General features: G+C 52.8%; 1 protein-coding gene across 2 annotated transcripts; it reads left to right on the forward strand.

Moving 5' to 3' along the window:
- XKR5 (XK related 5) lies at positions 1 to 26,169 on the forward strand. Of its 2 annotated transcripts, XM_033848852.2 has the most exons (7): positions 78 to 293; positions 2,155 to 2,338; positions 9,329 to 9,513; positions 10,276 to 10,485; positions 12,905 to 13,074; positions 17,288 to 17,399; positions 20,948 to 26,169. In XM_033848852.2, exons 1-7 carry the CDS (start codon positions 236 to 238, stop codon positions 22,075 to 22,077), a joined length of 2,049 nt encoding a protein of 682 aa, XP_033704743.1. In that variant the 5' UTR covers positions 78 to 235; the 3' UTR covers positions 22,078 to 26,169. The 2 variants fall into 2 exon arrangements, with proteins under 2 accessions (XP_073654843.1, XP_033704743.1); XM_073798742.1 differs by lacking the exon at positions 10,276 to 10,485 and having other exon boundaries at positions 1 to 293.
- The last annotated feature ends 1,246 nt before the right edge of the window (positions 26,170 to 27,415 follow it).

The raw sequence follows: 27,415 nt of genomic DNA on the forward strand, positions 1-27,415 counted from the left end.
GTGTAATCGGTACTTTCCCTGCTTAGGAAGCAGACAACTCTGCCCCCCTCCCTGCCTCCCTCCGACCCGTCTAGCTACTCGGGAAAACCCAGGACGAGACACTCTGCTCCTAAAGGCTCAGCCGAAATGCATCCTGTAGTCGGGTCTCCGGCCGGAACCCTCCCCGATTCGGGGCGGCCGGAGGGGAAGGGGCGGGGGCCCGGGACGCAGGCCAGCGGCGCGGCGGGCGCAGAGGATGCACGCGGGGGTCCTGGGCCTCTCCGCCCTGCTGCTGGCGGCCGAGCAGAGCGCGCGTGAGTGCCGGGCAGGCCACGCTCACCCCTCCGACCCATCCTGACGCCCGGGGACCCACACGCCACCCCGGCCACGGCGGCGGCCTCTCCCCGCCTGCGCCCAGCACTGCGCGCCGGTGCACGCACGGTGGCACCCCACCCGCCCCGTCCCTGGTAGATCCCTGCGAATGCACGACCCTCCCGGGGATGCGTGATTGCCCCCGAGGATGAATGCCGCACCCCCTCCGCCCCCTCCCCCTTGCATGCGTGGTCCCCGTGTATCTGAGGCCCCTCCGCGGCGGGTGCACGATCCTCCCCCCTCCCCCTCCAGCGGGTGCATGATCCTCTGCAGGAGTCGCGGCACACGTGGCCCCCCCTTCCCTCCAGAAAGGCCTCCAGGACTCGGCAAAGTGCCGCAGGTGCCCGAGGCGCTGCACGCGGGCCTGGGGGCGCCCTGCTCTCCCCACTATCCGGCCGGCCTGGGGGTCTGGGCGGCGGGGGAAACCGCTTGGGGCCAGGTTGTGGTGGGACTGGGCTCGGCTTCCGCGGAGCTCTGGAGGGAGGACCGTCTACAGCTGGACCGGAGGCGGCGGGCGCGGGACGCGGTGGTCGCGTCGGGAGCGCGGTCCGCCGGGCGAGGCGGGGCCGGAGGGCGGGGCGGTTCAGCGCCTTTCCAGTTTGAACTTGTAACTCCTTCGGTGCCGGAGCGGAGGCCTCCGCCCGCTGCCGCCCGGCTCCCTGCAGCCGCTTCTTCCTCGCGGGGCCCCCGCAGATGGGGGGAGGGGTGGGGGGAGTGGAATTAACGGCGCTTCAGCATCCAGATCCCCCAGCGTTCCTCGCCACTCCCCAGCTCGCAGGCACTTGGGGACCCCGGCGGGCTCTGGCTCTGCACTTTTTCCTGGGAGGGAGTTGCCCCCGCGCCGCGTCGGCGGGTCCCTTGTTTGAACCGCGGTCCACGAAGGCCCCCGGGGTCGTCCCCGCCATGAGGTTTCAGAGGCGCCCAGAGGAGGTCCCACGTTGAGATCGGCTCCAGAGCTCCGGGTTCCAGCGCCGCCACTGAGCAGGGCTAAGATGAGACAGGACCCCGGGTCTCAGCACCCACCCCAGGTGGCCCCGCGGACGTGGGGTCCTCCTTCCCTCCCAGCTAGGAACGCCTGGGCCTCAGCGTTCCTCAGACTGGGCAGGGCGGTGACTCCCCCAGAGGCTTCTGGCGCCTGGGGCTCCTGGTTTGCCTTGTGTGCCGGGTGGTTAGCGCAAGAGACAGAGCCTGGGCACCAAGGAATGGCTTCTCGGGGAACCTGCAGGGTTCCCGTCTGTACCTGGGCAGCGCTCTCTTACCGCTGCAGTTCACAGCTTTACGTGCCCATAAATCCATGTTAAACTCTAACACTGGGGAACCCAAGCAATAGTCCTGTGAAACAATAACTGTGAGTCCCGAGCGCCTGCTAGTACGGGACAGAGGTAAGCACCCGCGTCTATTGTCATTCGTCAGGGAGGGCGGATCCTAACCTAGATTTATCAAGCTCTTTCCATTCCCTGACCCTATCCTACAACCCTCGAAACTAAAATAAATGAAGCCGCCCCCAGAAAGGACGTTTTACATTTTTGAGCCCTTACTAAGTACCAGGTGTTTGTGGGGTTTTTTGCACGCTGTCCTATGCGATCCAACAGTTCCTTTGTACAGCTATGGTGTCTGGCCTTTGGGATCCTCTGGGAAGCTCTGGCGCTTTCATTCGACCTCATTCCGGTCTAGACTGCCCGCGGGCTCTGCCCACTCCAGGCTAGGTGTAGCAGGCAGCACTGCTGGCTGTAGGGACACAGCGTTTGCTGGTCCCTCCCTCCTGCCTTCCACTAACCCTCTGGTCCTTCCTCTGGTCCCCAGGCCTCTGCACCGTGGTTTACTACTTCACCACAGGCCGGCTCCTCTGGGGGTGGCTGGGCCTCTCTGTGCTACTACCTGGCTTCCTGGTCCAGGGCCTGAGCTACCTCTGGTTCCGAGAAGATGGACATCAAAGTCGCTGCTCGTTGGTGGTGCTACACCTCCTCCAGCTTGGCGTGTGGAAGCGGTAAGGCAGCCCCTTTCAACCCTGAAGCGTGATTTCACACGTGCGATAGGAGGGTTCTGCGCGTACGTATTCCATCCTTAGGGTCACAAAAGTGCAGGCTTGGGAGAACGTTGGAAGCCACCTCTTTGAACGTTTGCTCTGATATTGGTCCCCTCACCGAGCCTGAACTTCCTTGAGCATCCTCAAGGGGCTCCTACCAGAAGGAGCCGTGACCCTTCAAAAGCTTTTTCTTGACTTGGGCCAAATCCTATGTGCTCGTGTTTAATTCAGTTGGTCTCGCCTTTAGAGCCATGGAAAGTGACTCAGTTAGGGCCGGTCCATGTAAACACCTACTCCCTCACTCCAGGAGGGTGACACAGATTTAAGCAGACTCTGCAGTGGGGTCGGCCTGGTAACATTTGCATTAAGCTTTTATTGCGAGAAGAAGCCATCTGGGTGCCAGGGCCACATTTTTCCGTAAAAAGGCATCCTGGGCAGGCCTAGCGCTCAGCAGGCTCGGCTGTGGCCCACAAGTGCAGCAGGTAAGGTGTTGTTTTCCCTGGGATACCTGGATTCCTGGAGGGTCAGGGGAGATGCGGCAGTGAGCTTACACTGGGGCAAATTTCAGCTCTCAGCAGCCTCGTAATCCCAGAGTTGCCAGGAATTTTAAAAGGGAGAAAATTGGGAGATCAGATCGGTGACGGCCTCCGGCTCAAGAGCACATGAACTTGTAGACGCTGAGGATAGAAAGGCTATCAGGAGTCACGGCCAAGTCTCAGATCTCGGGCTGCGCTGCTGGCTGTCCTGGGTGGTTTATGCCTTCAAGCCATGCCCAAGGCTTTCTTTGGAGGCGCTGAAGTGAGTTTTCTGATTTCCCAGCTGCGTCTGAGGAGGGAATGAATCTCAGCTTGGAGGCAGAGGGTACTTCTGATAAAGACATCACCCAACCACCCGAATTTCTCTGGGCCCCTCGGAGCTGGAACCCTACATCTCTAAAGGCAGCAGAAGCATTCTCAGCTACAGCAGTTTTGCCTAAAGCTGAGCCTTTGTGTTCAAGCCATGTGGTTCCTCTGAAACGATAGGACTCTGACCAGTGGGAAGAGAGCAGAGCTGGCTTTCCTGTTGGACTCAGGGAGGATCGGAGCCTGTACTGGGCGCTACCCACATGTGCTGACCCTTCTGTCTGCCCAACTTGGTATGAAAACCATTAAGGGCTCCGGTCCTTCCAGGGACCACGTGGTACGTTATAGTCATCAAGTTTGCGACCTCAAGGACAGAGCACCTATTGAAAAAAAATGAATCAACTCTCCCCTAAGCAAACATGTCATAGCTCAAAAGAAGATTGAAGTCAGGGCCAGTCACTTGAGAGAAGCCTCCTGAATAACTGTCAGATAGATCTGTCTTCTGGGGCTCCGGGGGGACCCTTGGTCCCATTTGATCCAGTGCCTTCTTCAGAGATGGGGCAGCGTCAGGCTCACATGTATCCACTTCCATGCTGGTGTCCAATACTGACCCCCGCTCATCTTCCCCAAGTTTCTCAGATGATGCCATGAATACTAAATATATTTTTTTAAAAAACTAAAATGGGTAAATGAAGAGAGACAGGAAAATTAGAAATTAGGAAAAACAACTAGTCATCTATATCTCTTCTTATTTAAAAAAAAGAAGTTAGTGGGACTTCCCTGGCAGTCCAGTGTTTCACACTGCGCTCCCACTGCAGGGGACACAGGTTCGATCCCTGGTCAGGGAACTAAGATTCCGTATGCTGCTCTGTGCGGCCAAAAAAAAAAAAAAAGTTAAGGTGACTAAAAATATATATGTATAATTTAAAAGGACAAAAAAAAGGCATGAAAAAAGAAAAGAAGTGAGAAGAGTCAGGAAACGGAAGGGGATGTTGGAAATGAAGGTAACGCCAGAAAATGCACAATTACCCTTGCTCACGGTGAACCGCAGATTTGTCTCTCAGTTTTGTAACAAGCGCAAGAAGCTACGTGGTTTTGCAATGCTTCTGCGATAGAAAATAAACCAAACAAATGGAAATCTACTTCCTTAGAAGAAAACTTCGAAAGTTAAAGTAGAAGACAAGAAATCTATTCCCTATCCTGCAACCAGCTCATTGGGCTTTCGCAAAGGAGACACTGGGTAATGCAGTGTCTTTCAGCACATCCACACGGAACTTCGCAAGACCGATTCCCAGTCAGGGCCAGCAAAGAAGCCGCTCAGAAAACTGCAGTTCAGCGAAAGCACCTGTAGGAGGAGCCAAAACAGTTCTGTTTGCACAGCCCTATACAAACAGCATTTAGAAAGGGGTCGTAACGCAATGCAGAAGAATCTACTGACAACAAAAAACCAATTAAACGCAAACCTCATGAAGTGGCTTGTAAAAAAGGCAAGGACTTAAAACATAAACGTAGGGCTTCCCGGGTGGCGCAGTGGTTGAGAATCCGCCTGCCAATGCAGGGGACAGGGGTTTGAGCCCTGGTCCGGGAAGATCCCACATGCTGTGGTGCAACTAAGCCCGTGCGCCACAACTACTGAGCCTGCGCTCTCAAGCCCGCGAGCTACAACTACTGAGCCCACATGCCTAGAGCCCGTGCTCCGCAACAAGAGAAGCCACTGCAATGAGAAGCCCGTGCACCGCAAGGAAGAGCAGCCCCCGCTTGCAGCAACTAGAGAAAGCCCCTGGGCAGCAACAAAGACCCAACACAGCCAGAAATAAATAAATTTAAAAACAAAAAAACAAAAAAAACACAGGGCTTCCCTGGTGGCGCAGTGGTTGAGAATCTGCCTGCTAATGCAGGGGACACGGGTTCAAGCCCTGGTCTGGGAGGATCCCACGTGCCGCGGAGCAACTAGGCCCGTGAGCCACAACTGCTGAGCCTGCGCGTCTGGAGCCTGTGCTCCGCAACGGGAGAGGCCGCGATGGTGAGAGGCCCGCGCACCGCGATTAGGAGTGGCCCCCCGCTTGCCACAACTGGAGAAAGACCTCGCGCAGAAACGAAGACCCAACACAGCAAAAATAAATTAATTAATTAAATGGGTACTGGAATGATTGCATAATCTAAGTTCCAGATAACAAAAACAAACAAAAAAAGTTCTATTCAACATCAATCTGTTTAAAAAAAAACCCCAGTAAACAAGTGTTGGCAAGGATGTGGAGAAACTGGAGCTTTTGCACACTGACGGTGGAAATGTAAAATGGTGCAGCCACTGTGGAAAACAGAATGGTAGTTCCTCACAAAATTAAACATAGAAGTACCAGATAATCCTGCGATTCCACTTCTGGGTATATATCCAAACAAGTTGAAAGCAGGGTCTGGAAGAGATCTTTGTACACCCATGTTCCTGGCAGCATTATTCCCAGTAGCCAAAACATGAAACAAACCACATGTCTATTAACAGATGATGGATAAGCAAAATGTGGTCTGTACATACAATGGAAAAAAGGAATGAAATTCTGTAATATGCTACAACGTGGATGACTCTGGAGGACATGATGCAGTAAGCCACGCAAAAGACAAATACATAATTCCACTTACATGCGGCACCTAGAGTAGTCAGGTTCATAGAGACAGAAAGTAGGGTGGGGGTGCCAGGGGCCGGGGGAGGAGGGAACGGGGACTTATTGTTTAATGGGGACAGAGGTTCAGTTTTACAAGATGAAAAGAGTTACAGAGGACGATGGTGGTGACGGTTGCACACCATTATGAATTATTGCAAATTGTCAATAATCTATTCAATTATGAAATTTAAATTATTAACGTCACTGAACTGTACTCATGAAACGGTAAAGATGGTACGTTTTATGTTATGTGCATTTTACCGCAATTTTAAAAAGTTGAAAAAAATGTCCAGTCCTAGCGGAAACCTCCACCGTTCACTGCCTCAGCTTTCACGTCCCCATAAAGTGTTAAGATGGAGAGGAGCATCACTAATTCTTCACCTTGTGGGGCTACGATAGACTATGCCGGGAGAAGCGGATACGTTTGGTTTTTTATTTAAGCTGTTCAGTGGAGCTTGCTGAGAGACATCATTCCAAAGACCAAGTTAGTTTAATTAAACGTGTTAACAAACGTCAATTTTTAGTGCATGTTGTCCTTAGTGCAACGAGAAATCTTAGACCATCATCAACACAGCTCAGTATGCTCGGTATTTATTCGTTCATGTTTACTAACCTTGTGTGACCCAAGGGACTGGACACACGTGATTAAGGCACAGTCTGAGGCCAAATTGTGAACAAAGCTGGAACAGTGAATTAGAAGAAGAGAGAGATGTTCACAGGATGCTGGGAGCCCCACGGTTTGCCACGGTGCATCTCTGGACCAGAGACGTCTTCATCACCCGAAACTCGTTAAAAACGCAAATTCTCGAGCTTCACCGGGACCCACATGGCATCACGGCAAACGCCTCATAATTCTCCAAACGCGTCTGTTTAATCAGAAATTCTAGGCCTGGGGCCGGGCAACCTGTCTTTCAACAGCCCACCTGGTGACTCTGATGGTGCTCACGTCTGGAACCGCTGTCCGGACACAGGAGCCGTTGTGGGAGGGCTGAAGAATGAGGTGGACTTGGAAGCACGTGGGAAGGGGAGGCACTTCGGACCCAGGCAACAGCAAAGCTGCTGCAGAAGGAAGTGCTGGAAGTGGTGGTTTTGGAAAACTAGAAGTCTGTTGTGCTGTGAGTGCGGGGTAAGGATTTTCTGGACGAGAGCAATGTGGACGGAGACAGACTGGGCTGGACCATGAAGGAGCTTGTCCACCAGGTAAGGGGTTTGAGAGCCACTGGAAGGGTTTAAGTAAAGGAGTAACCTGGTCAGATAAGGCCCTTAGAGACTGCACAGGAAAGGAACTGAGAAGGGAGAGTCCAAGGGCCAGGCAGGCAGCCAGAAATCCGGGCAGGAGCTGGTGAGTACCTGGAAGGAGGGCATCCATTCCCACCTCCGCCCTCCTCCTCCCACTCACCGCCCCATACCTCCGCTTTCACCTGGGCCCCCCGAAGCCCCCTAACCAGTGATCTCAGCCTGAGTCCCTCCCCCTGCAGCAGGTTCCAGAAACGCGATTCCGAAAACCAGGTGAATCACATTCCCACCGGTTCTCCATTTCCCACTGGTCCAGGAGGGACACCCAACTCCTCAGCTGGGCCAGAAGAGGTCTCTGCTGCCCCAGGATGGACCGCCGTTTCAGTGGCCCTTCTCCTGCCCCCCCCCCCCCACGGCGCCACCGTGCTCCCTCAGGCTTTGTCCCTGTCCTGAGTATGCCCGTCCCTCCTTTCCCTGAATATGTTTTCCTTTCTCCCCGGGACCCCTTCCGTCCCTCTCGTTTTCACACATCTTTCTTCCTGCTTAAAACTTTTCGCGTGTGTATGGCTTGCTTTCCACAACTGAATCGTGGGCTTCCGGAGAAGGTCTTCAATTTCGTTTGCACCCTCTGCAGTCTCCAGCAGGTGGGAGCAGCCCAATAAGGATGGACATGGAATGAATGGAGGCGGCTGGGAGGGTAGGAAGGGAGATTGGCACGTCCCCAGAATGGAGGATTCAGGACTGAAAGGGAAGCTACCGTATTCAGCTTCATATGCTTTTTTTTTTTTTAAATAAATTTATTTATTTTTGGTTGCGTTGGGTCTTCGTTGGTGCGCGCAGGCTTTCTCTAGTTGCAGCGAGCGGGGGCTGCTCTTCGTTGCGGTGCACGGGCTTCTCACTGCGGCGGCTTCTCTTGTTGCAGAGCACGGGCTCTAGGCGCACGGGCTTCAGTAGTTGTGGCTCGCGGGCTCAGTAGTTGTGGCTTGTGGGATCTAGAGCTCAGGCTCAGTAGTTGTGACACACGGGCTTAGCTGCTCCGCGGCATATGGGATCCTCCAGGACCAGGGCTCGCACCCGTGTCCCCTGCCTTGGCAGGCGGATTCTTGACCACTGCGCCACCAGGGAAGCCCCATATGCTTTTTCTTAACATTATATCTGGGTCAGAGATCACGGCTTCAAAGACTCAGTAAGAAATCAGTTCACTCCAGGATCCAAATCATGAAAGAGGAAAGCTGTCTTTCTTAAGTGTCTTTCCTGGGCCCTGTGTACCCTGAACAAAGCCATTTCAAAGAGGACCCCCTTCTGCTCTGGCCGTAGAAATGTTGGCCGGAGATCAGAGGTGGGGGCGTTCGGGATAACTTGAAAGGCGCACTCAGCTCTCTTTCAGGAGTCGGTAAATTAAAACGATTCCCAGTTTTTCTGAACTTGGACAGGACAGAAGTTCGCAATTGCACGTGGACTTGGCAGGCACGCCAGCCCCTGCTGCAGGCAGGTGTAGGGATCACCGTGTTCCTGCTTCTGGGCGCGTGAGTGGGAAACTGCTGTGAAAACCCGAAGTCCCCAGAGCCCACACGTGCCTGGGGAACGGTGTCGTTTTTATACGTGCGCGACCCTCCTGGGGGCGCGGGACAGCGACCCATGGTACCTCCAGACGGCTTTCGTAAGATGGAAGCATCAGAAAGGTTTCTAGGGTGGGTTTGGGGGAAGTAGAATGAAACAGGCGCACTTCCTCCTTTTTCTTCTCTTGCACTGACTCCCTTTCCTGGACGTGTGTCCCTGCAGCCAGGGCAGCCCGTCCTTGCACACCCCACGATGGTGCCCTGCCCTTCCCGCTGTCCAGCGGAGGTGGATTAATTCCCATCCCGAGAGGCCCTGGGGCCGGGGAGGTAGTTCAGGGTTAGCGCTAAACTTTGCGGGGCTCAGAGAGAGCCCGCAGCAAACCTGTGTGGTCCAGGCTCCCGGCCTAGCACCCCTTCCACGTGTGGCCAGAGTGTGTTCCGCTGGCCGGGCCTTGCTGGGCAAGGTCACCTGCTGCAGCACTTGGGTCAGACGTGCTACCTTCACTCTGGAGTCAGAGCTCAGGGACTTGGGGTGTAGATGTGATCAGTTAACCCCTGGAAAGCTATCGGTCTCTACGCGATAAACCAGAGAAGGGGGTTCCTGTTTAAGCTATCACGGTGTGGTTCTGAGTCCTGGGCTCTCCTCTTCCTCAGGCACTGGGACGCCGTGGCCCCTGTTCTCCGAAACGAAGGGGAGGCCCCCGCCTCGGACCAGCTGCGGATGCAGGAGGCCGACCTGTCGGCCCTGCGCCTCCTGGAAGCCCTGCTGCAGGTCGGGCCCCACCTGCTGCTTCAAACATACGTCTTTCTCGCCTCGGACTTCACTGGTATCGTGCCGGGTGAGTGTCTCCTGCCACTGACCTCAGACTGTCCGACTTCTCAAGGCGGACAGAAGGAAACCCCTTATTTAGCAAAACCTGGCAACCTAAGATCTCCTGTTTGGGAGAATTAGGGCAGCCCAAGGGAATGGTTAATACTGGTTTTTGTTTGGGGCGATGAGTTCCCGGGGGTCAGCTTCCTTCACGGGGCTCAGTCCATGGGACAGAAATAGTCAGATGACCCTGAAAGCACCTTGGGAAGGTGCAGCGTGCTGCCTCTTGTGAAATCAGGGTGTCTGTTTCCCCCGGGACTAACTCTGCAGTCTGAGCCTCACACCTCGAGAGCCATGGAATCAGAGCAACTCGGGCCCCAGCAAACGTGCATCCTCTGCTGGCTCTCACTCCAGGGTGCAGGCTGGAACCATTGGATGTCCTGGTCTCATTTCTCTGATTAAACCTCCTTTATATGGATTGAATGGCAAAGTGCGTTTGGGATGAAATAGCACGTTCAGAGCCGTTAGGATCTGCTTCGTCATAAACCAGAGGTGCTTGAGGAGCAGTGACTGGGATGCTTTTCTTAAAGGGTGAACACGGAGAGCCCAGCCCACCTGAGGGGACAAGCGCCCATGTGTTAAGCAGAGGAAAGCTCTCCCGCACGCCCTCATTTCTTCAGAGAAAGACGTGCGTGTTCGCACGGAGGGGACGATGCCCTCTGAGAAGTCAGATTTTGTTAAGGGTTAACGTCCTGTAAATACTAGGCTGTCCTGTGCGCTTCGCTTCCAGGGATGAGTGCGCTGTGCTCCTGGTCTGTGCTGTCCTGGGCCCTGGTGTGCTATGCTCGTGCCATGGGCGCCATGAAGCCGGGTCACCTCTCCATGCCGTGGACGGCCCTCGGCTGCCAGCTGCTCTGGAGGATGGGCATGGTGGGAGCCCGCGTTCTGAGTCTGGTTCTGTTCTTCCAAGTTTACCGCGTCTGGGTTCTGGTTGTTGCAGGTGAGCTGAGCATACGTTCCGACTATCTATTGGGGCCTGACAAACCACCCCGAACTTAATGCCTTACAAGAACCATTCATGGGGCTTCCCTGGTGGCGCAGTGGTTGGGAGTCCGCCTGCCGATGCAGGGGACGCGGGTTCGTGCCCCGGTCCGGGAAGATCCCGCATGCCGCGGAGCGGCTGGGCCCGTGAGCTGTGGCCGCTGAGCCTGCGCGTCCGGAGCCTGTGCTCAGCAATGGGAGAGGCCACAACAGTGAGAGGCCCGCGTACCGCAAAAAAAAAAAAAAAAAAAAAAAAAAATATATATATATATAACCATCACGTTTGTTTTAGAAATTGTTGTGCATTTTTTGTTACCAGTCTAAAGATGGGTTTTCTAACATAAGAATGTGATAGTTCCTTGTATTTATTGAGCACTTATATTGAGCACAATATAACTCATTTATTATAATTATTAAATGTTTTTAAATTATAAAATATTTGCTAAAATTACAGATGATAATGTAGCAGACCACCATGTAGTTTTCACCTAAAACCAAAGTAGACTTGACTTTCTTATTCAACCTTTTACTTAATCGTACTTTGCACGTGTCTATAAAAACAAATCAATAGGGCTTCCCTGGTGGCGCAGTGGTTGAGAGTCCACCTGCCGATGCAGGGGACACGGGTTCGTGCCCCGGTCCGGGAAGATCCCGCATGCCGCGGAGCGGCTGGGCCCGTGAGCCATGGCCGCTGAGCCTGCGTGTCCGGAGCCTGTGCTCCGCAATGGAAGAGGCCACAACAGTGAGAGGCCCGCGTACCACAAAAAAAAAAAGAACCATTCATGATCAACAGCCCCGGTTCTGAGGGCTGACTGGGCTCCGCCGGGGGTTCTTGCCCGGGGCCACTGGGCTGGCTGTACAGACGTCTGGCATCCAGGGCTCCTCCACCCTTTCTCTTCGGCAAAGTCATCTGGATTCGGACATGTCAGCTGAGCATTCCAAGAGAAAGGGGGTGGAATGGCCCAGAACTGGATCAGCATGGCTTCTGCTGTATTCTGCCTGGCAAAGCGGTCTCGGCCAGCCCAAGTTCAAGAATGTGGAGGAATAGATTCAGCCCACGAGTGTCCAGGGAGAGGAGGAATGCATGCAGGGTCTCTTTGGAGAAACGCGCCCGCAGCTCAGAGAGCCCAGCGCTCACAGGACCAGCCAGCCCCAGAGCGCAGCTCTAGCTGCTGTGAGGGCTCCACATTCTGTATCATGGGCTGAAAATCCTCAGTAAAACTGACACTTAAACAGGAGGGAGGCACAGGGTCCCACGTGCCCTGACGCAATACAGAAACGTGCAGTACATACTGTGCTGTTACTCATAGCCTCCCAAAGCCCTCCATGTTATTCAAATGCTGAGTTTTAGCCGTCTTCTCTGTTTCAAACAGGACATCTCCACTGAATTCAAAGCCCCCCTCAGCCCTCAGTCTAGCCGCACCTGGTTTGACCAGTGATGACAGGGAGTCTGCCTGATGATGCAGGATGCCTGCAGGGGGCCTGTGTGTCCCTGCCCAGAGAGGAATCTCTTCCGGTCATCAGGGAACACCCTCTACAAGAAGGAACAAGAAGCACTGAGAGATATTTAGACTTGAGCCTAGAACAAGCACGGATACATTTATTGGCAGAAAGCAGAAATCTATGAAAGAAATTGTGTTCCTAAAGAGACATTAGCTTTTTTTTTTTTTTTTTTGCATTACGCGGGCCTCTCACTCTTGCAGCCTCTCCCGTTGTGGAGCACAGGCTCCGGACGCGCAGGCTCAGCGGCCATGGCTCACGGGCCCAGCCGCTCCACGGCATGTGGGATCTTCCCGGAGCGGGGCACAAACCCATGTCCCCTGCATCAGCAGGCGGACTCTCAACCACTGCGCCACCAGGGAAGCCCGACATTAGCTTTTTTTAATTCGTTTTTTAAAAAATGTTCAGTTCAAACTCCAGTATGACATTATTCCTCCTAAACTATAGGAACAAAAAGCACGGCTGGACCGCATAGAGATCTTTCCTTTGGATGTGGAGGGTTTTAGCCCTTCGAGCAGGGATTAAAAAACAGTGAGCAATCAGTTTTGTCACTGGCTCTTTAAACACTTTCTGGAACTAAAAAGGCCTAAGTACGCAATATTTAGTGAGTGTTACCGAAGCTAGTTTTTGTTTGCTCATCCCCAAATTAGGTCAGCTACCCCTTATGAGGATCAAAATAAAAAGTGTGGGTTTTCTGTGGCCCTTGAATCTCTTCTGGGTTTTCATTTGTTTTCTTGGGTGCCGAGTCAGATGCAGTCAGAACAGAGAGGAGGGCTACAGGCCCTGGTTTCCGAGTTCCTGCCCTACCCCCGCCCCGTCTCCTCCCTCAGCCCCACCCCCACCCCCAGGACCCTGACTTCCGAGGCCGCTCTCTGCAGGTGCCCACTGGCTGGTGATGACGTTCTGGCTCGTGGCTCAGCAGAGTGACATCGTGGACAGCACCTGCCGCTGGAGGCTGTTCAACCTGCTCACGGGTGCCGTGTACATCCTCTGCTACCTCAACTTCTGGGACAGCCCTTCCCGAAGCCGGATGGCCACGTTCTACACGGCAAGTGGTGATGACGATTTTGTTTAATCCCAGCGTTTACTGTATACGCAGAACGTGTGCGTGCATGCGTGTGTGTGTGTGCGCTTGAGCACACGTATCTATTAAGAAGGCATAGCTTAATTTTAGGAAAAAATCTAAAGGGCATTATAGTCTTGAACAGAGATGATGGGCTCTGAAAATAGCAACCTGACGTCCAGTCGTTTCCACGTAGTTACCGCGGCAAGGATTGTGGCGCCTTTGGCGATGTTTTTCAGCCGCTCTCTACGTCAGCCCATCTGATAAATACAATCACAGTTCTATTCTGTGTCATATACGCGATGCCCTTGTTAATCAGCTCAATCACTGAGTTACAGCTGTGGTCCTAGATAGTGTGAAAAGCACAAAGATGACGTAATGCCTGTCTGCAGGCCGCTTCTGGTCCCATGGAGGAGATAAGCTTCTACCCAAACAAGTTTTAAAAAGAGGCAGAATGTGGACAAATGCTGGCAGAGAAAGCAGCGTCTGAATCTCACAGGAGTGTCACTTCCCACTGGGATGACCGGGGACACTTTTGATGAGAAGGGGGAAGTTGAACTGCATTGCAAATGGCAAAGGAGAGAGGACCAGCCAGGGCTTCGGAGCACAGGCTCTGGAATCAGACGGGCTTACGTGGGACCCTGGCTGTACCATTAATTGTCACCAAATGACATGGCCAAGAATTTAAACTCTCTGGACCTATTTTTTCATCAGCACATCAGGACATAGCCACCCACCTCTCGGTGTCCCTGTGACAGTGATGTAAGACCTACCTGCTTTTCAGGGTCCCTGGGAAGATTAAATAATAAACAACTTGGGCTGAAATAACCAGCAAATAGTGGCTGTTACTAATACAAAAAGTTGAAGAGACTTTCAGGGGTGCAGGCGCTCCAGGATGGAGGGGGGAACAAAGAGAAGAGCCTGGAGGCGCAGCTCCTGTCTAGCAGCAGGTGGGCGGCGTTGGTCACCTCCTGGTTTTAGGAGAGCGCCGTAGAGCTTGGTGACCCCATAGACCACGGGGCCCACAGACCAAAGGGGACCTGTGATGTTGAACGAGTCACAGAGCCCCACCAAGCCTCAGTTTCCACATCTGGAAACCGGGAGTAACAAGGCCCATCTCACTGCGGGGGGTGAGGGCTGAGTGTGTGGCAGGGCCCCGCCCCCATGCACCGTGAATAAACCTGAGGGTCACTTTTCCATCGTCCGTTCACCGGAGTAGCGTGTTCACGTGCCGATGCCCATGGGCGCCCTGAGAAGCAGTACTACGTAAGGAGACGTTTCACAGTTGCTGCTTTTCTTTCTTTGTTTTTGTCACGTTCACACCCTTGTGCCAGGAGTTCTGGGGGCTGTTACATAAGGAAGGGAAACAAATGCTTAATTCTTTGCAGCTGTCCTAGTCACCGGACCACTGAGTTCAGAGTGATTGAATAGGAAAAGACAGAACTTAGACGCTACAGAAGTTTCAAGTGTGGAGTGGCAAAGACGCAGAAGCAAAATGAAGGCCACGGGGTGCGGGGAGGCCATAGGAAAGCCAGTGTGGACGGTACCGAGTTAAACACACCCGGACGCCAGTTGACGGCGATGAAAACAGATTCTATTAAGTCAGTCGCAACAAGGAAAGGGGTCCAGCGTGGACTGACGCTGACCTCAATTTGTGCAGAGGTGACTGCATATTTTAAAGGGAGAATGGCGTGGGACAGCGTGGGCTCCAGCAGAGTCGGGGAGTGAAGGGGTGTGGTCAGTGCGACCTCACCATCTGGGGTGTTAGTTGGCACTTTCGGGATGAGAAACACACTTCCCGTCTCTGTCGTGAAGAGTGTTCACACACCTTAGAGCAGGGAGCTCACAGGCTGGGAGAGTCGTCTCCTGGGATGTGTGGGTTTCAGAGAGATGGTCCTCAGGTCCTGGAGAAGACAGCTCTGGGTGGTAAAAGACGTACATTTCAAAGGGACAGAGAAAGGATTTATAATCGCAGACTTTCTGAGGTAACGCCCCCTAAGAGGAGGTTCAGGGCCCATCTGCCTGTGACCAGATGTTGGCTGGAATGAACGGTAAGTTCTCCTGGCAGCCCTGAGCTTTCTTAAGCAGGGACTTAACTGCAGCTGGGGTCATCATGCTAGGGGGGCAGCCTTGAGCTGTTAGAAACTATGGTAGTGTTGCTTCGGGTCTCTTAATGTGCAGAGGTGGGCAAAATCCTTTCCGCTACGAGTCTGCAATTTTTATAGGCCAAGGCTGAGGCCTCGTCCAGAAGAGGGCTTAGCGGAGCCTGTCTGAGTCGTTTGGTCAAGAAGAGGGTCTTTGTCAGTGGAAAGTCATTGCATTTGTCAGCGTCCTCCAGACAAACAGGACCAATGGGATGTGTATGGATGGGTAAGAGCAGATTTGTCATAGGAATTCGCTCATGCAGTTATGGAAGCTGAGAAGTCCCACGGTCTGCCATCCACAAGCTGGAGAACCAGGGAAGCCCGTGGTAATTTAGTCCAAGTCCAGAAGACCAAGAACCAGGAGGTCGGTGTCCAAGGACAGGAGAAGATGGATGTCTCAGCTCAAGAAGAGAAGGAGAATTCCCTCTTCCTCTCTTTTGTTCTATTCGGACCCTCAACAGATTGGACGGAGCCCACCTGCATGGGTGAAGGTGATGTTTACTCAGACTACTGATTCAAATGCTAATCTTTTCCCATCCTCACGGACACACCCAGAAGTAATGTGTTACCAGCATCTGAGCATCCCTTGACCCCGTCAAGTAGACACATAACATCAACAGTCACAGTCCTTTAGGGGCAGCCTGTAGGGAGGTGACCCCGGACCGGAGAGTCAGGACACACTGTCAAGAGGACGGCTGCGTCGTCAAGGAGTGGACACTCGACGCTGGTGGAGGTGGGGCTGTTTCCAGGTGTGTTAGGGAGGATGACAAGGCCTGATGTGCAGGTGAAACGGGTCACCCCGACAATGGTGGGGAAGAGAGACTGCAGTAGAACCCTGACAGGAAGTAGCAAGTTAAGAACTGTGAAATGGCAGTAAGGACGGGAAAAAGGAGATGGATTTTTTTTTCCACAGTCTGCACTACCAGTTTTTTTGTTTTGTTTTGTTTTGACATATACAAACTTAAGAGGGCCAGACAGCTGATGAGATGTGGTTGATTTGAGGAGAGAGAGTACCTCCAAGTTCTGCAGGCTGGGCTGCTGGGCAGTGCCGTTTAGAACCGAAATAACACCTGCTGGACCCTTGAAACACAGCTGCCCAGAGCCTAAGGCACGGGGAGGTGGGTATTCTTAGGATTTTTAAGCAGCCCCTAATATCATTTTTTATTCTCTCCTTATCTGACCTTTCTAGAGTTAAAATGATGCCAGTGAATGGCTATGCCGAACCTTGGAAGACTTTTAGCATAATAGTATGACAATTCAGGGTTTTAAAAAAATGTCTCCTACACAGTGTTTAAATACATCATCTTTGAATTACATCCCGTTTATTTACTTATTTTAAGAACTATACTTTGTATTATATTGATATATTTTATATTAAAATATTTTTATATTAATTTATATTTAAAATCATTAGCTTTGGAAACCTTAGCTAATAAGCCCGCCTGGACGGGAGGTACGGAGAGCCTTCTGTAAGAGCTGCCCTTATTTCAGTTCCAGGAGGAAGGTTCCCTGTTCAGCCAGCAAGAGTACCTCCCCTGCTGCCACCTGGTGGCCAGGGGCCAGATTTACCTTTAAAGAGGTAAATATTCGAAAAAAAAATTCTGAAGTTGTTACGAAAGTGTGTTGAGTATGGCTTACTGGAATTCAGTGTCACTGTGAGCTCTGCAGATACTTTTAATTATTGCATGGTAAAGCCAACAGGTGCATACAGTTAATTTAACATGAGAATGTGGAGCATATAACGTAGGAAATAAAAGTCGCTCTCAGCCCCACCTGACCCACCGGAGGGACTCCCCCGAGCCTCGTGAGCTGTGCCCTTACATTTCCTGTGCGTTTATGATTCTGCAGACATTTTAATGAGCTGCACTGAGAACAGGGAGAACACCCCGTTGCTAGAGAGGCTCACTCGACCCTGACCCTGCTTCCAGGAGGGCCCCGTGGGCACGAGGACAGAGCCCCCAACCCTGAAGGGAGCTGCGGCGGATCGCAGGACGGGAGCGTCCCGAGGCCGCCTGCACCGACCAAGCGTGCTGACTCCCCTTCTGGTGCCCTAGGTCATGCTGCTTGAGAACACCATCCTCGTGCTGCTGGCCACGGATTTTCTCCAGGGAGCGTCGCGGACCAGCCTGTGGACGGTAGCCGGAGTCTTGTCTGGATTTCTGATCGGTAAGACCCCACGTCTCCTTCCTAGCCCCTCCCTCCCTACCCCAACTTGCTTCTTTACAATAAGCTCCCTCCAAGGGTAGGAAACGGTGCTCAGAAGCAGCTGGATGGAGACCAGGGAAGCTCCCTGCCCTGCGGGCGGCAAGGCCGCTCCCATAGGAGCACGAGAAAGAGGATCGGCCTCCGTCTGCCTTGCTTGGCTGTGCTCAGAGGAACTGCTGGTGAGGCAGGGGCTGCCTCGGGGGTGGGACCCTCTCTGGCGCGCTGGCAGGGGTCAAGGACGTAAGCTCCCGCTCTTTTCCCAGCATCGAGGCACTGGGTGCGCAGGGGGCAGAGCAGGGGCCTTCCTGGCTCCACACACATGCGGTGTCTCGACGAGAACCCTAGGAGAGGGGCTGAGCTCCCCCCAGCCTGGGGTGAGGCAAAGGCGAGGTTAAGCGATGCCGCGAGGTCAGGCGGTCTGGGAGTGGCAGAGCCACAGGGCCTGGCGGTTTAAGGTGATCGGCTACGTCTCGTGATGAGGGAACGGCTCCAAGGTCCACGCTGTGCCCACCACGCTAACCCGGCTTAGCAGATCGGGTGTGAGCTCCTCTCCTGCACTTGGAAAATAACAGAAGACGCACCCCTGCTGTCGGCCTCCTCCCCGCACTCCTGCCCCAGCACGCGCTGGCCCGGCGATGGCGGCGCCCTCATTCTGCAGCCTTTGCCAGAGCTTCCAGGACAACACCCGAATGTCCCACGCGGGTCCTTGCGCGTCTGAAACACGGTCCAGGGCAGAGGCTTCTCCTGCTGTTCGCAACAACTCGGGGCCTGAGCTCCCGCGCACCCCATGGCCTTGCCTCTGGCCACCCACGTCCCGGGGGGAGCGCGTGGGAGTCGGGGCACCGCCGGGCAGCCCTGACCTCTGACGCAGGAGGATGGGTGGCGGGGAGTAGGGTCCTTTTACCTGGCCAGCAGCCGGGGCTTGGACTGGCCCGTCGGGGTAGCACTGACCAGGGAGAGGAAACGCCCCGGAGCTTCCAGCGTTTGGAGACATGAAGATGACTCTTCCAGGGACGGAGCAGATTCATAAACGTGGCCATAAAACAGGTATTCGAGGGCCACGAACCAGCGGTGGCCTTTAAGCTCGACCCCCTCCGTTGTCAGGAACCAAGGCTCGTTAGAGATGCCGGTGGCCAAGTCAGCCCTTCTTTTTCAAATTAAACTTTTACCTTTGAGATGATTGAAGTTTTCAGAAATAATACAGAGATCTCCACATCAATAAATGTTTTTTAAAAAACATTTTAAAGAGTGTAAAGTGAGAAATGACGCAAGGACGGCTAATGTGGCTGGAGATGCATGAAAGTAATTCACCGAGAAGATAACTTGAGAGTCGGATCTAGGAGGATGGATGGAAGGTATTATGGTAAGGAACAGGGAAAATTTTCAAAATTGTGCATGAAAGAGAGAGTTTGAAAGAGAGAGTAAAGAATAGAAGGAAGGAAGGAAAGAAGGAAAAAGGAAGGGTAGCAGGGAGGGAGGGAGGGAGGGGAAAGAGAACGCAGAGAGATCCCTGCATCCCTCCCCCGTACCCCAGTGGTGGCTTCCCGCAAAACTACAGCAGAACATCAGAACCAGGATGTTGACGTGACACATTCAAGATGCAGAGAGAACTCTTCTGTGGCCATAAGGACCCTTCTGTTACTCTTTTAAAACCATATCCACTTCCTCTTATCTCCACCTCCTCTGTAACCCCCGGCGACCGCTAACTTATCCTCCATTTCTATGATTTGGTCACTGCAACGATGTTATGCAGCTGGAATTGTACAATGTGTGGCTTTGGGCATTGGTTTGGTTCACGGAGCGCCATTCCCCGGCAGTTCTTCTGAGCCCTCGTGTGTATCAATATCCCTTCCTTTGTTGCTGAGGACTGGTCCGTGGTTTGGATGAAGCTCAGTGTGCCAACCACCTGCCTATCGTAGGACAGCTGGTTGGTCCTTTTTAAAATAATAATATCTATGCCAGGCGCCAGGGTGCAGGGAAGTGCCCGGGGTGCCCAGGCATGAAGCGGCCGGGCTCTCTCACACGGCAGCTCCCAGCACTGCTCGAGCCATCCTTCCTGGGGGCGTGGGCACCGTGACACTTGGGATGAAGGGACGGTGAAGCTGGGCAACCCAACCACTCATTCGGATTTTCCAGTTCTCACTGAGTCCTGTGAGCACAGCGGGGGCGGACGTAAAAAGGTCCCCCCCGCCCGCCCAATCTGCTTCACGCTCCAGTTGGAAAAGAGATGTCAGACACCATTCCTAAAATGTGTGGGGCTCCTGGGGCAGCCTGAACTGACTCCCCTGTGGTGCTGGAGGGAGTCCTTAGTGGGAACATGGGGCATGAATTATAGTCAGCGGAGCACAGGCTATAAAGAAGCAACTCTGGCTGCCATCTTGAGCTCCCTTGATAAGCATTTATTGAGTACCTACTGCATGCCAGCCTGGGGCTGCAACCAGGAACCCGGTGAAACACGCTGCCTCAGGGAGAGTCTACCTTCGCTGAACACATGTACCTGGGACTTGCAGGATGGGGGGGAAGGGGGTCAGCTCCCATTTCTTGGCCTCGGGTGGCTCACTGTAGAAGGAGAGTGACAATACCTCCCTCACGCTGGCTGTGAGAACTTGGAACAACGTATAGAAACGGCCGGAGCCGTGCCCCCTGCAGAAACAACACTCGGTCACATCCCATAGGAATTCTGTCTCCATTCCCCCAAAGGTACCCTGAGAGGATGCAAGGGGGCGTCTCTTAGGCTCCTTCTAGCTCCATCCTTGCTGCGATTTCCTGGCCCCTCCGATGCTCTCCCCCCTCCTTCCCCGCCTATGTCAGGTTTCACGCTGTTTATACCGAGCGCCCTGAAACCAGGCGCCTGGTCCAGTACAACAGGAAGCTGGAAATAACGTGGGAGGATTACTGGAAAGCTCTGTTAAATGAATTATTGCCGTAGCCAACACTTCTGATCAAAATAAATGAACCTGACAACAATGTGATTAAGATGTTTATGCACAAAGGAAGTATTGTTGCTGTTCATGGAAATTCCTTGATACGAGGTTTTTGATGCGTATGTTTAACCTCTGCTTGGGTCTTGTTTTTGACATGATTCCTTACCTCCCCCTCCCCTCGCTTTGGAATCCATCAACCGGTGAGTAGGTGGTTGAATTCTGAGTATCTGACCCAGTTTTCTGAGAGTAAAATGATCATTTCTACCAAACCTCTCTCTGTCTCTCTCTCTCACACACACGTCTAGAGGACTCGGTTGGAGTATCCCTCAAGGACGAAGCCATAGAATCCACAGGACGTAGACTTTGTTCTTAGATTTTCAGGTGTAGACACAGTTGCAGCTTATGGGAGCTGGAGAAGACTTAAATTCCCCCCAAATATCCAGTTCTGGTGCTCCAACGAGTCCTGTTTTGGATCCCAAGTTGTATGACTCCACTCAAAATTGCAGAACCTGGAATTCTACAAACCACAGCGAGGACGCAGGACTTCAAAGAAGATAACCTTGTGCTCTTTTTCTTCTTTTTCAGGCAGCGTCTCGCTGGTCATTTATTACAGCCTGCTCCATCCTAAATCCACAGACATCTGGCAGGGCTTTGTAAGGAAGTCCTGTGGCGTTGCAGGGGGTGATAAAGCAGAGGGAAACTCTCCTCCCCGGGCCTCGGGGCCAGCTGGGGAGGGGCCGGAGAGCCTGGGGACCTGCCAAGAGGAAAGTGATGTGCTAACAAGCCTGGGGAAGCCCCCCAGCCCACAGTGGGGTCCCCCACAGGCTGGGATGGAAAGCCAGATGGCTGGGGAGGCCTCTTTCCTCAGCCATCACCACTGGCTATTGGTGAAACTTGCCCTGAAAACGGGAAATGTGTCAAAGATCAACGCACTCTTTGGAGAAGACAATCCTGGCTTCTTTTGTTCCCCTCCATGGGGGTTGAGCCAACACTGCAACCAGGAGAGGAAGCCCCCATCCTCCCAGCAAGAGCCCCCATTGTCACCCCACAAACCCCTAACCTCAGAGGAAGGCTCTGAGCTTCGAGTTGTCCTCAGAGCAGAGGCTGACGAAACTTCAAATTACGTCTCTTTTGCCAGCGATGATCGTGACAAAACTCCTGCCCAGAAGCCGTCAGCTGTGCAGCAGGAGGGCAGCCCGAAGGAGGGAGACGGGGCTGCTTCTGGGGTGCAGGGGAGGGGTGCAGGGGGGTGGCTGGGTGGAGGGGAAGGACAGGAGAGCTCCACACTCTACTTCAGTGCCACCACTGAAGGGGCCATGTCCTCACACCAAGACGGTGGGAGGGCAACTCTGACGATGTCCGTCTCTGGGAGGAGATTGGGGGAGGGCAGCCCTGCCCGGCCTGCCTCACCTCTGCCGGCCACCAAGCCCTTTCCCGCCACCATGGCCAACATCAGCCCGATCTTAGGCACCGGCCCAGGTAGAAGCTTCCATCCTAGTGGCAGAGCCCTGGGTGGCTCAGGGCACGGGGGTCAGCAGGAATCCACGAGGGACCAGAACCATCCTGCCACTGCTGGCACACAGATGCCATGGCCGAAGGTGAGCCCGAGGCCCGCTGTGGAGCCCTGCCTCACGTCCACCCCCAAGTCTGAGTCCACCCACAGGGACAGCCCCTGGAGGGAAAGGCTGAAGACTGAGACAAGTTTCTTCATCTGACAACAGTCACCGTGAGATAAAGCAACAGACCAGCTAATCAAGCTGGTCATTGGCGTCGGGATAGGTGGAATCCCACTTCTGACACCTACACCCTTGCGTACATCACATCCCCTCTGGACTTCTGTCCACACAGCTAGAGAATGAGAGAACCAGATTAGATTAGATAAGATCCCCTGCAAACACCACATGCCACACATATACACAGGAGTCATTCTCTAACACAGTGTAGAAGGTGGTAGAGATAAAGCTTCCAATCAAAATTGACTGCTGGGCTTCCCTGGTGGCGCAGTGGTTGAGAGTCCGCCTGCTGATGCAGGGGATACGGGTTCGTGCCCCGGTCTGGGAAGATCCCACATGCCGTGGAGCGGCTGGGTCTGTGAGCCATGGCCGCTGGGCCTGCGCATCTGGAGCCTGTTGCTCCACAGCGGGAGAGGCCACAGCAGTGAGAGGCCCGCGTACCGCAAAAAAAAAAAAACGGGAAAAAAAAATTTTGACTGCTTCCATTTACAAACTCTATGGTCCTTTTGTGTCTCCCACTGTGGTTCCTAGGAAACTCAAAGGTAAAACCCAGAGTCCTATTTTGTTCTGGGTTTTCATGATACACCAAGCTCCTGACACTGGTTATTAATCCAGTTTTTTAAAATGTATTTTAACTGCATTATTTTATGAAATTCCTTGGTAAACTTCAGGACATCTCAGGCCTCTGCCCAGTGGAAGGAGAGCCAGAGAAAAACCAGAGCTGGACAGAGTTAGAGTGGTGAAAACAGATTTTCTTCAGGAGCTACTGCAATAGAGAAAGAGACCTCAGTATAAAACCGGCACAACTCTGAACTCATCGTGGACAAGTGGGGGTTTATAGCCAAGGAGCAGGTGGAGCTCAGTGGATGGAAATTACTAAGAAGAAGCATCGGGGTAAAGGGGGAGTCTGGCTAAACTGACCTAACAGATTCTCTCTGAAGGCAGGCCAGGGAGGTCAGACATCACCTGCGGGCTGGAAAGGGGTGAGGAACCTAATCAGATAGGGAAGGTAATCAGATGTGGAGGGTGAGGGTTTCTGGTTAAAACTGACTTAACAGGATTCCTGCTAAAGTTGGACAATGCAGGGAAGAACGTGGAAGTAGACTTGGTTGAAAAGTTCAAAGGAGCCTGAGCAGGGTTTGGTCAAGGAGAGACTCTGTCAGGAGGAATGGAGAACGGCATCGGTGGCTCTGACCAGGGCAGGAGAAGAGCCTTGTCTGACCAGGACGTCTGGCCTTTCCCCTCCACGCCAAAGGCTCACCAGGAACTGCATGCTCACTGCAACCTTGAGAAAATGCTTATGGGATGAAGCATGTACATTACTCCTTGTCTGAATCTCCATGGCCGGGACCCTCGGAGCACAAGGGTGACATTTGGAGATGACAGTGCCAGTGACCACTGGGAACCCACTGAACTTGAACCAGTTGGGTTTATGACATCACAGCGAGGGAGAATGCACCCACGGGGCATCTCAGGACGAGGCTGTGAGGAAGGACCGAGGACGGGGACAGTGGGGGGTGAAGTTGGAGAGGACCTCGGGCAGCCGGGGCTCGCTGTGGATTGGGTGCAATTCTGTGCTGAGCCTCACAATCGTTCTCACCTGCAGAGAGGGCGGCCCAGAGCGAGAAGGAAGCCCTATTTGCTAACAGCAGCCATTGCCCCTTTGGGTAAAGCGGGTGTGGGATGCGAGGTGACCTTGCTTTTGTCTCTATCACCATCTCCATGTGGCCTCTTCTGAGGATATTCTGCGAGAGCCTCTGTGTCCAACAGAACACACGGCCTGGCTGGGAGCATCGGATGAGTTCCCAGATGTCAGGGGCTGCTCTCTTCTCCCTCAATATTAGTAGTAGCTGAATAGCTGTCTGTTAGGCTAAGTGTCATTATGTCAGATCCATCCTATTGATGTTACTGCTTCAGTAAGTGGCCTTCACCCAGAACTTCAAAAGTGTCTGCTACCCCCATGGTACTTACTCTAAGGGCGTTTATCTTATATTTGCTGTCACACCTGCTTTTCTTAATTTTTTTTTACGGCTACCTCACTCCCTTCTTCTCCCATGAAGCTACATAGGAGGCAACGAAAGGACTCTAGTATCCTTCAGTGCTACAGACTGTCTGCACGTCACCTGCAGGCCATTGACACAAAAGAGGGAAAGCCGGCTGGCCAGCACGTGCAGGACATTAGGGTCGGTTTCCATGAACGTTTCTATCATGATTTTTCGCCCCTTGCGGCAGCCCATTTTCTTCAGCCGTTTGCCTGGCGAGGCCCGGCTGACGGACAGCTCACAGCAAACTCTCAGTGAAGACGCGTAAGTGGAATTGCAATTCTAGATGTTTCTGAATGACTAGGGGTTTTACCCCTCATAAGCAGAGCATCTTAATAACCGTTTGGGGAGTGGGTCTTTGTGAGACAATTGCACGTGCCTCCCTTTTTAGCAGAGGTCTCTGAGATCTCAGCACCTGCGCGCCTCTGTGTCCCGCTCACAGGGTGATTGACAGTGACAAGGAGACTGTTGGCAGCATCGTGGGTGGAGTTCCAGGAACCAAGGAGGGGTTGCAGGGCACCTCAGCTTGCTGTCGCTGCCCCTCAGGGCAAGAGAGGGGGGCTGCCACCAGATCCAGGGGGGACCTGTAGCCGCAGTGGGGTCCTGGGTCTGCTGTGCTGTGGGTGAGGACCGACGCCAACCCGCAGTGACCGGGCAGGAGGAGGCCCAAGGGACGAAGGCCCCGTCCCCACTCTCCACTGGCACTGCCAGAGCCGGCCCCACCGGGCAGGCAGCGGACTCGGACTCTCCGTGTAGTCTCTAAAAGTGGGCGCCCCTAGCCCGGCGGCGAGGGAGGCCAGCCTTGGGGGGGACCGACCATAACCGCCCGGTTGTCCACAGCAATGCCCTCGGCTTCTTTCACCAGCTGTAGAGCACCTGCCTTTAAACCCAGCACCCCCGAGCTGTGACGTGGCCATTTTAAATGTGCGTCTGCTTTTCGCCGTTTTCCTCACTCCTCATGCAAAAGAAAATAAAACAATTTATTTTTCTATGTCTAGTTTACTTAGACTCTGGATCGCTGGTTCATATCTTTCTGTGGCCTTTGCAGGCACAGTGACAAAGTTCATTGCAAGTTCTTCTGTTAATAAGTAGGGAAAGCAAGAGAAAAATGTGGAACTGTGTGTGGTGACGGGGGGTATGACTGTGGTGGCCAGCTGGCACTATGTACAAATAGCGAATCGTGATGTTGTGCACCTGAAGCGAATATAACGTTATAGGTCAGTTATACCTCAATAAAAAAAACAGAAGCAGGTAAATAAGAATGGAAGCTTTACATCTCCTGCCACCTCTGACATTAGAAGAGACCCTAGAGTGAAGACAGCTTTGAAGACCTGACACACACGGGCTGGTCCGAGGGGAAGAGAATCAGATGTGATGTAATGAGGCAACACCTTCTTTAAAAGCAGGTGTATTCGTCAGCTTCGGATGCAAAGCAAACAGCATAACATCTCAGTGGCATAAAACAACAAGCACTTATCTGTCACTGAGGTCTGTGGGTCATCTATGGGTCCCCCCTTCAGGCTGCAGGTCAAGGTCACGTGTGCTCCACATCCTGGGGTTGAGGGGCAGTGGGCACTCCAGCCAGGAACTCCCAGAGGGGCAGGGCCTCCACAGGCCACACGGCCAAACCCAAGTTCTGTGGGGCGAGGGTTGAGTAGCCATCTCCCCAGTAGGTCAAAATCCTCCCTACACTCCTGTCCCGTTTCTCCATCTCACGGTCCTGGACCTCATAGCTACAGAATCTGTAACAGCAGAAAGAGTTAACACACACCTACCAAAGGCTCTGAAATGATAAATCCAGAAACAGCTTCTATTCATAGAAGTCTTGGCACTTATAACTCCAAAGATGGATTTAATATTCGTGCCCTGAGACATCTGTTTTTACAAGTCCAAAAAGAGCTTTGACGCACACTTCCCCTCACCCCTGTGCAGAAGTGTCTAAAGTTTGGGGGTTTTGTGTTGGCCATTTTTGCCTTAGTTTTGATTCCATACTCATTCCTTTCTTCCTACCGCAGTCAGCCTACCAGTTCCTGAAAGTCGGAGGTTTCCACTCTGATGGCCATCAGAGTGACCAAAGAGAAGATCTTGAAAGCCACCCTCTGGGGCAGGGCACTGTCACCCCAGCTCACATCTTGGCCCCTGCGCTCCTCTCTTGCATCCTTTTTGTCTTCCGGCAGAGAGAAGGGTGTTTGCCAAGCAGTTGAGGGCCTGCAGTCGAGGGCCACCAAGAACTGCCTTGTTCTGTTCACGCCTCAAGAGACCTGAGGATAGACTAGTGTAAGAAATTGCTAGACAGAGCAGCAGTGTCTTTGGTTTTTCATATTATATTCTGCTACGCCAAGCGTGAGATTTCTACATTCCTTCTGAGACTGCCCTGAATCAGTTCTCAAGCTAAAGGCTGATGACACTGAAGTTTTTTCTTTTTTTTATGGTTTATACTTTTGTTTTTTAAAACATCTTTATTGGAGTCTAATTGCTTTGCAAGGGTGTGTTAGTTTCTGCTGTATAACAAAGTGAATCAGCTATACGTATACATATATCCCCATATCCCCTCCCTCTTGCATCTCCCTCCCACCCTCCCAATCCCACCCCTCTAGGTGGTTAAGTTCTTTTAAGCACCAAGAAAGGACTTTACTTTAAAACTCAGTCTGGTTGTTCTCTTTAAAATAGACTATAGGGACTTCCCTGGTTGTCCAGTAGTTAAAACTCCACCCTTCTGCTGCAGGGGGTGCGGGCTCGTTCCTTGGTTGGAGGACGAAGGTCCCACATGCTGCGCGGCGCGGCTAAAGAATAAAAAAGTTAAAAAATAAAATAGGCTGTTAACTTTTCTGTCCTCCAGAGTTTGATTCAATTTTCCATACTTTTTAAGATGACCAACCATCCTTGTTTCCCTAAGACAGGGAGTTTCCTGGGATATGAGATTTTAGGGCTAAAACCCGATAGTCCCAGGCTGATCAGGATGTCTGGTCACCCTGATACCTGTTCACCCTAGTCACTTTTTCTATTTTATGTAGCCACTCAGAGAGCAGAGAAAACATTCCCTGGTTAAAAATCTGGGCAACAATGCAAGTTTGCCGAAATAAGGTCCTCCAGCACTAAACCCCTAACCCACACCCCCATCAATCTTGCAAAAATCAATTTGACTACTGTCCCCCTTGCTCATCATGACTACCAAAGCCAACATAATGGTCAACTTTAATCTCTACCAATGCCAGGAGACGTCCTGCTCTGAGGTCAAAGCTCTAATCCAGATTTTAATTTAACATCTCTCAAGAAGG

This window comes from Tursiops truncatus, chromosome 21, assembly GCF_011762595.2.
Source record: "Tursiops truncatus isolate mTurTru1 chromosome 21, mTurTru1.mat.Y, whole genome shotgun sequence".
Lineage (NCBI taxonomy): Eukaryota > Metazoa > Chordata > Mammalia > Artiodactyla > Delphinidae > Tursiops > Tursiops truncatus.

Bases quoted from the DNA above. Each gene is read 5' to 3' on its own strand.
- XKR5 (XM_033848852.2), top strand. From the start codon at position 236: ATGCACGCGGGGGTCCTGGGCCTCTCCGCCCTGCTGCTGGCGGCCGAG. The intron at 2,339-9,328 runs GTAAGGCAGCCC...CCTCTTCCTCAG, and splicing joins CAGCTTGGCGTGTGGAAGCG to GCACTGGGACGCCGTGGCCC. The intron at 17,400-20,947 runs GTAAGACCCCAC...CTTCTTTTTCAG, and splicing joins CTTGTCTGGATTTCTGATCG to GCAGCGTCTCGCTGGTCATT.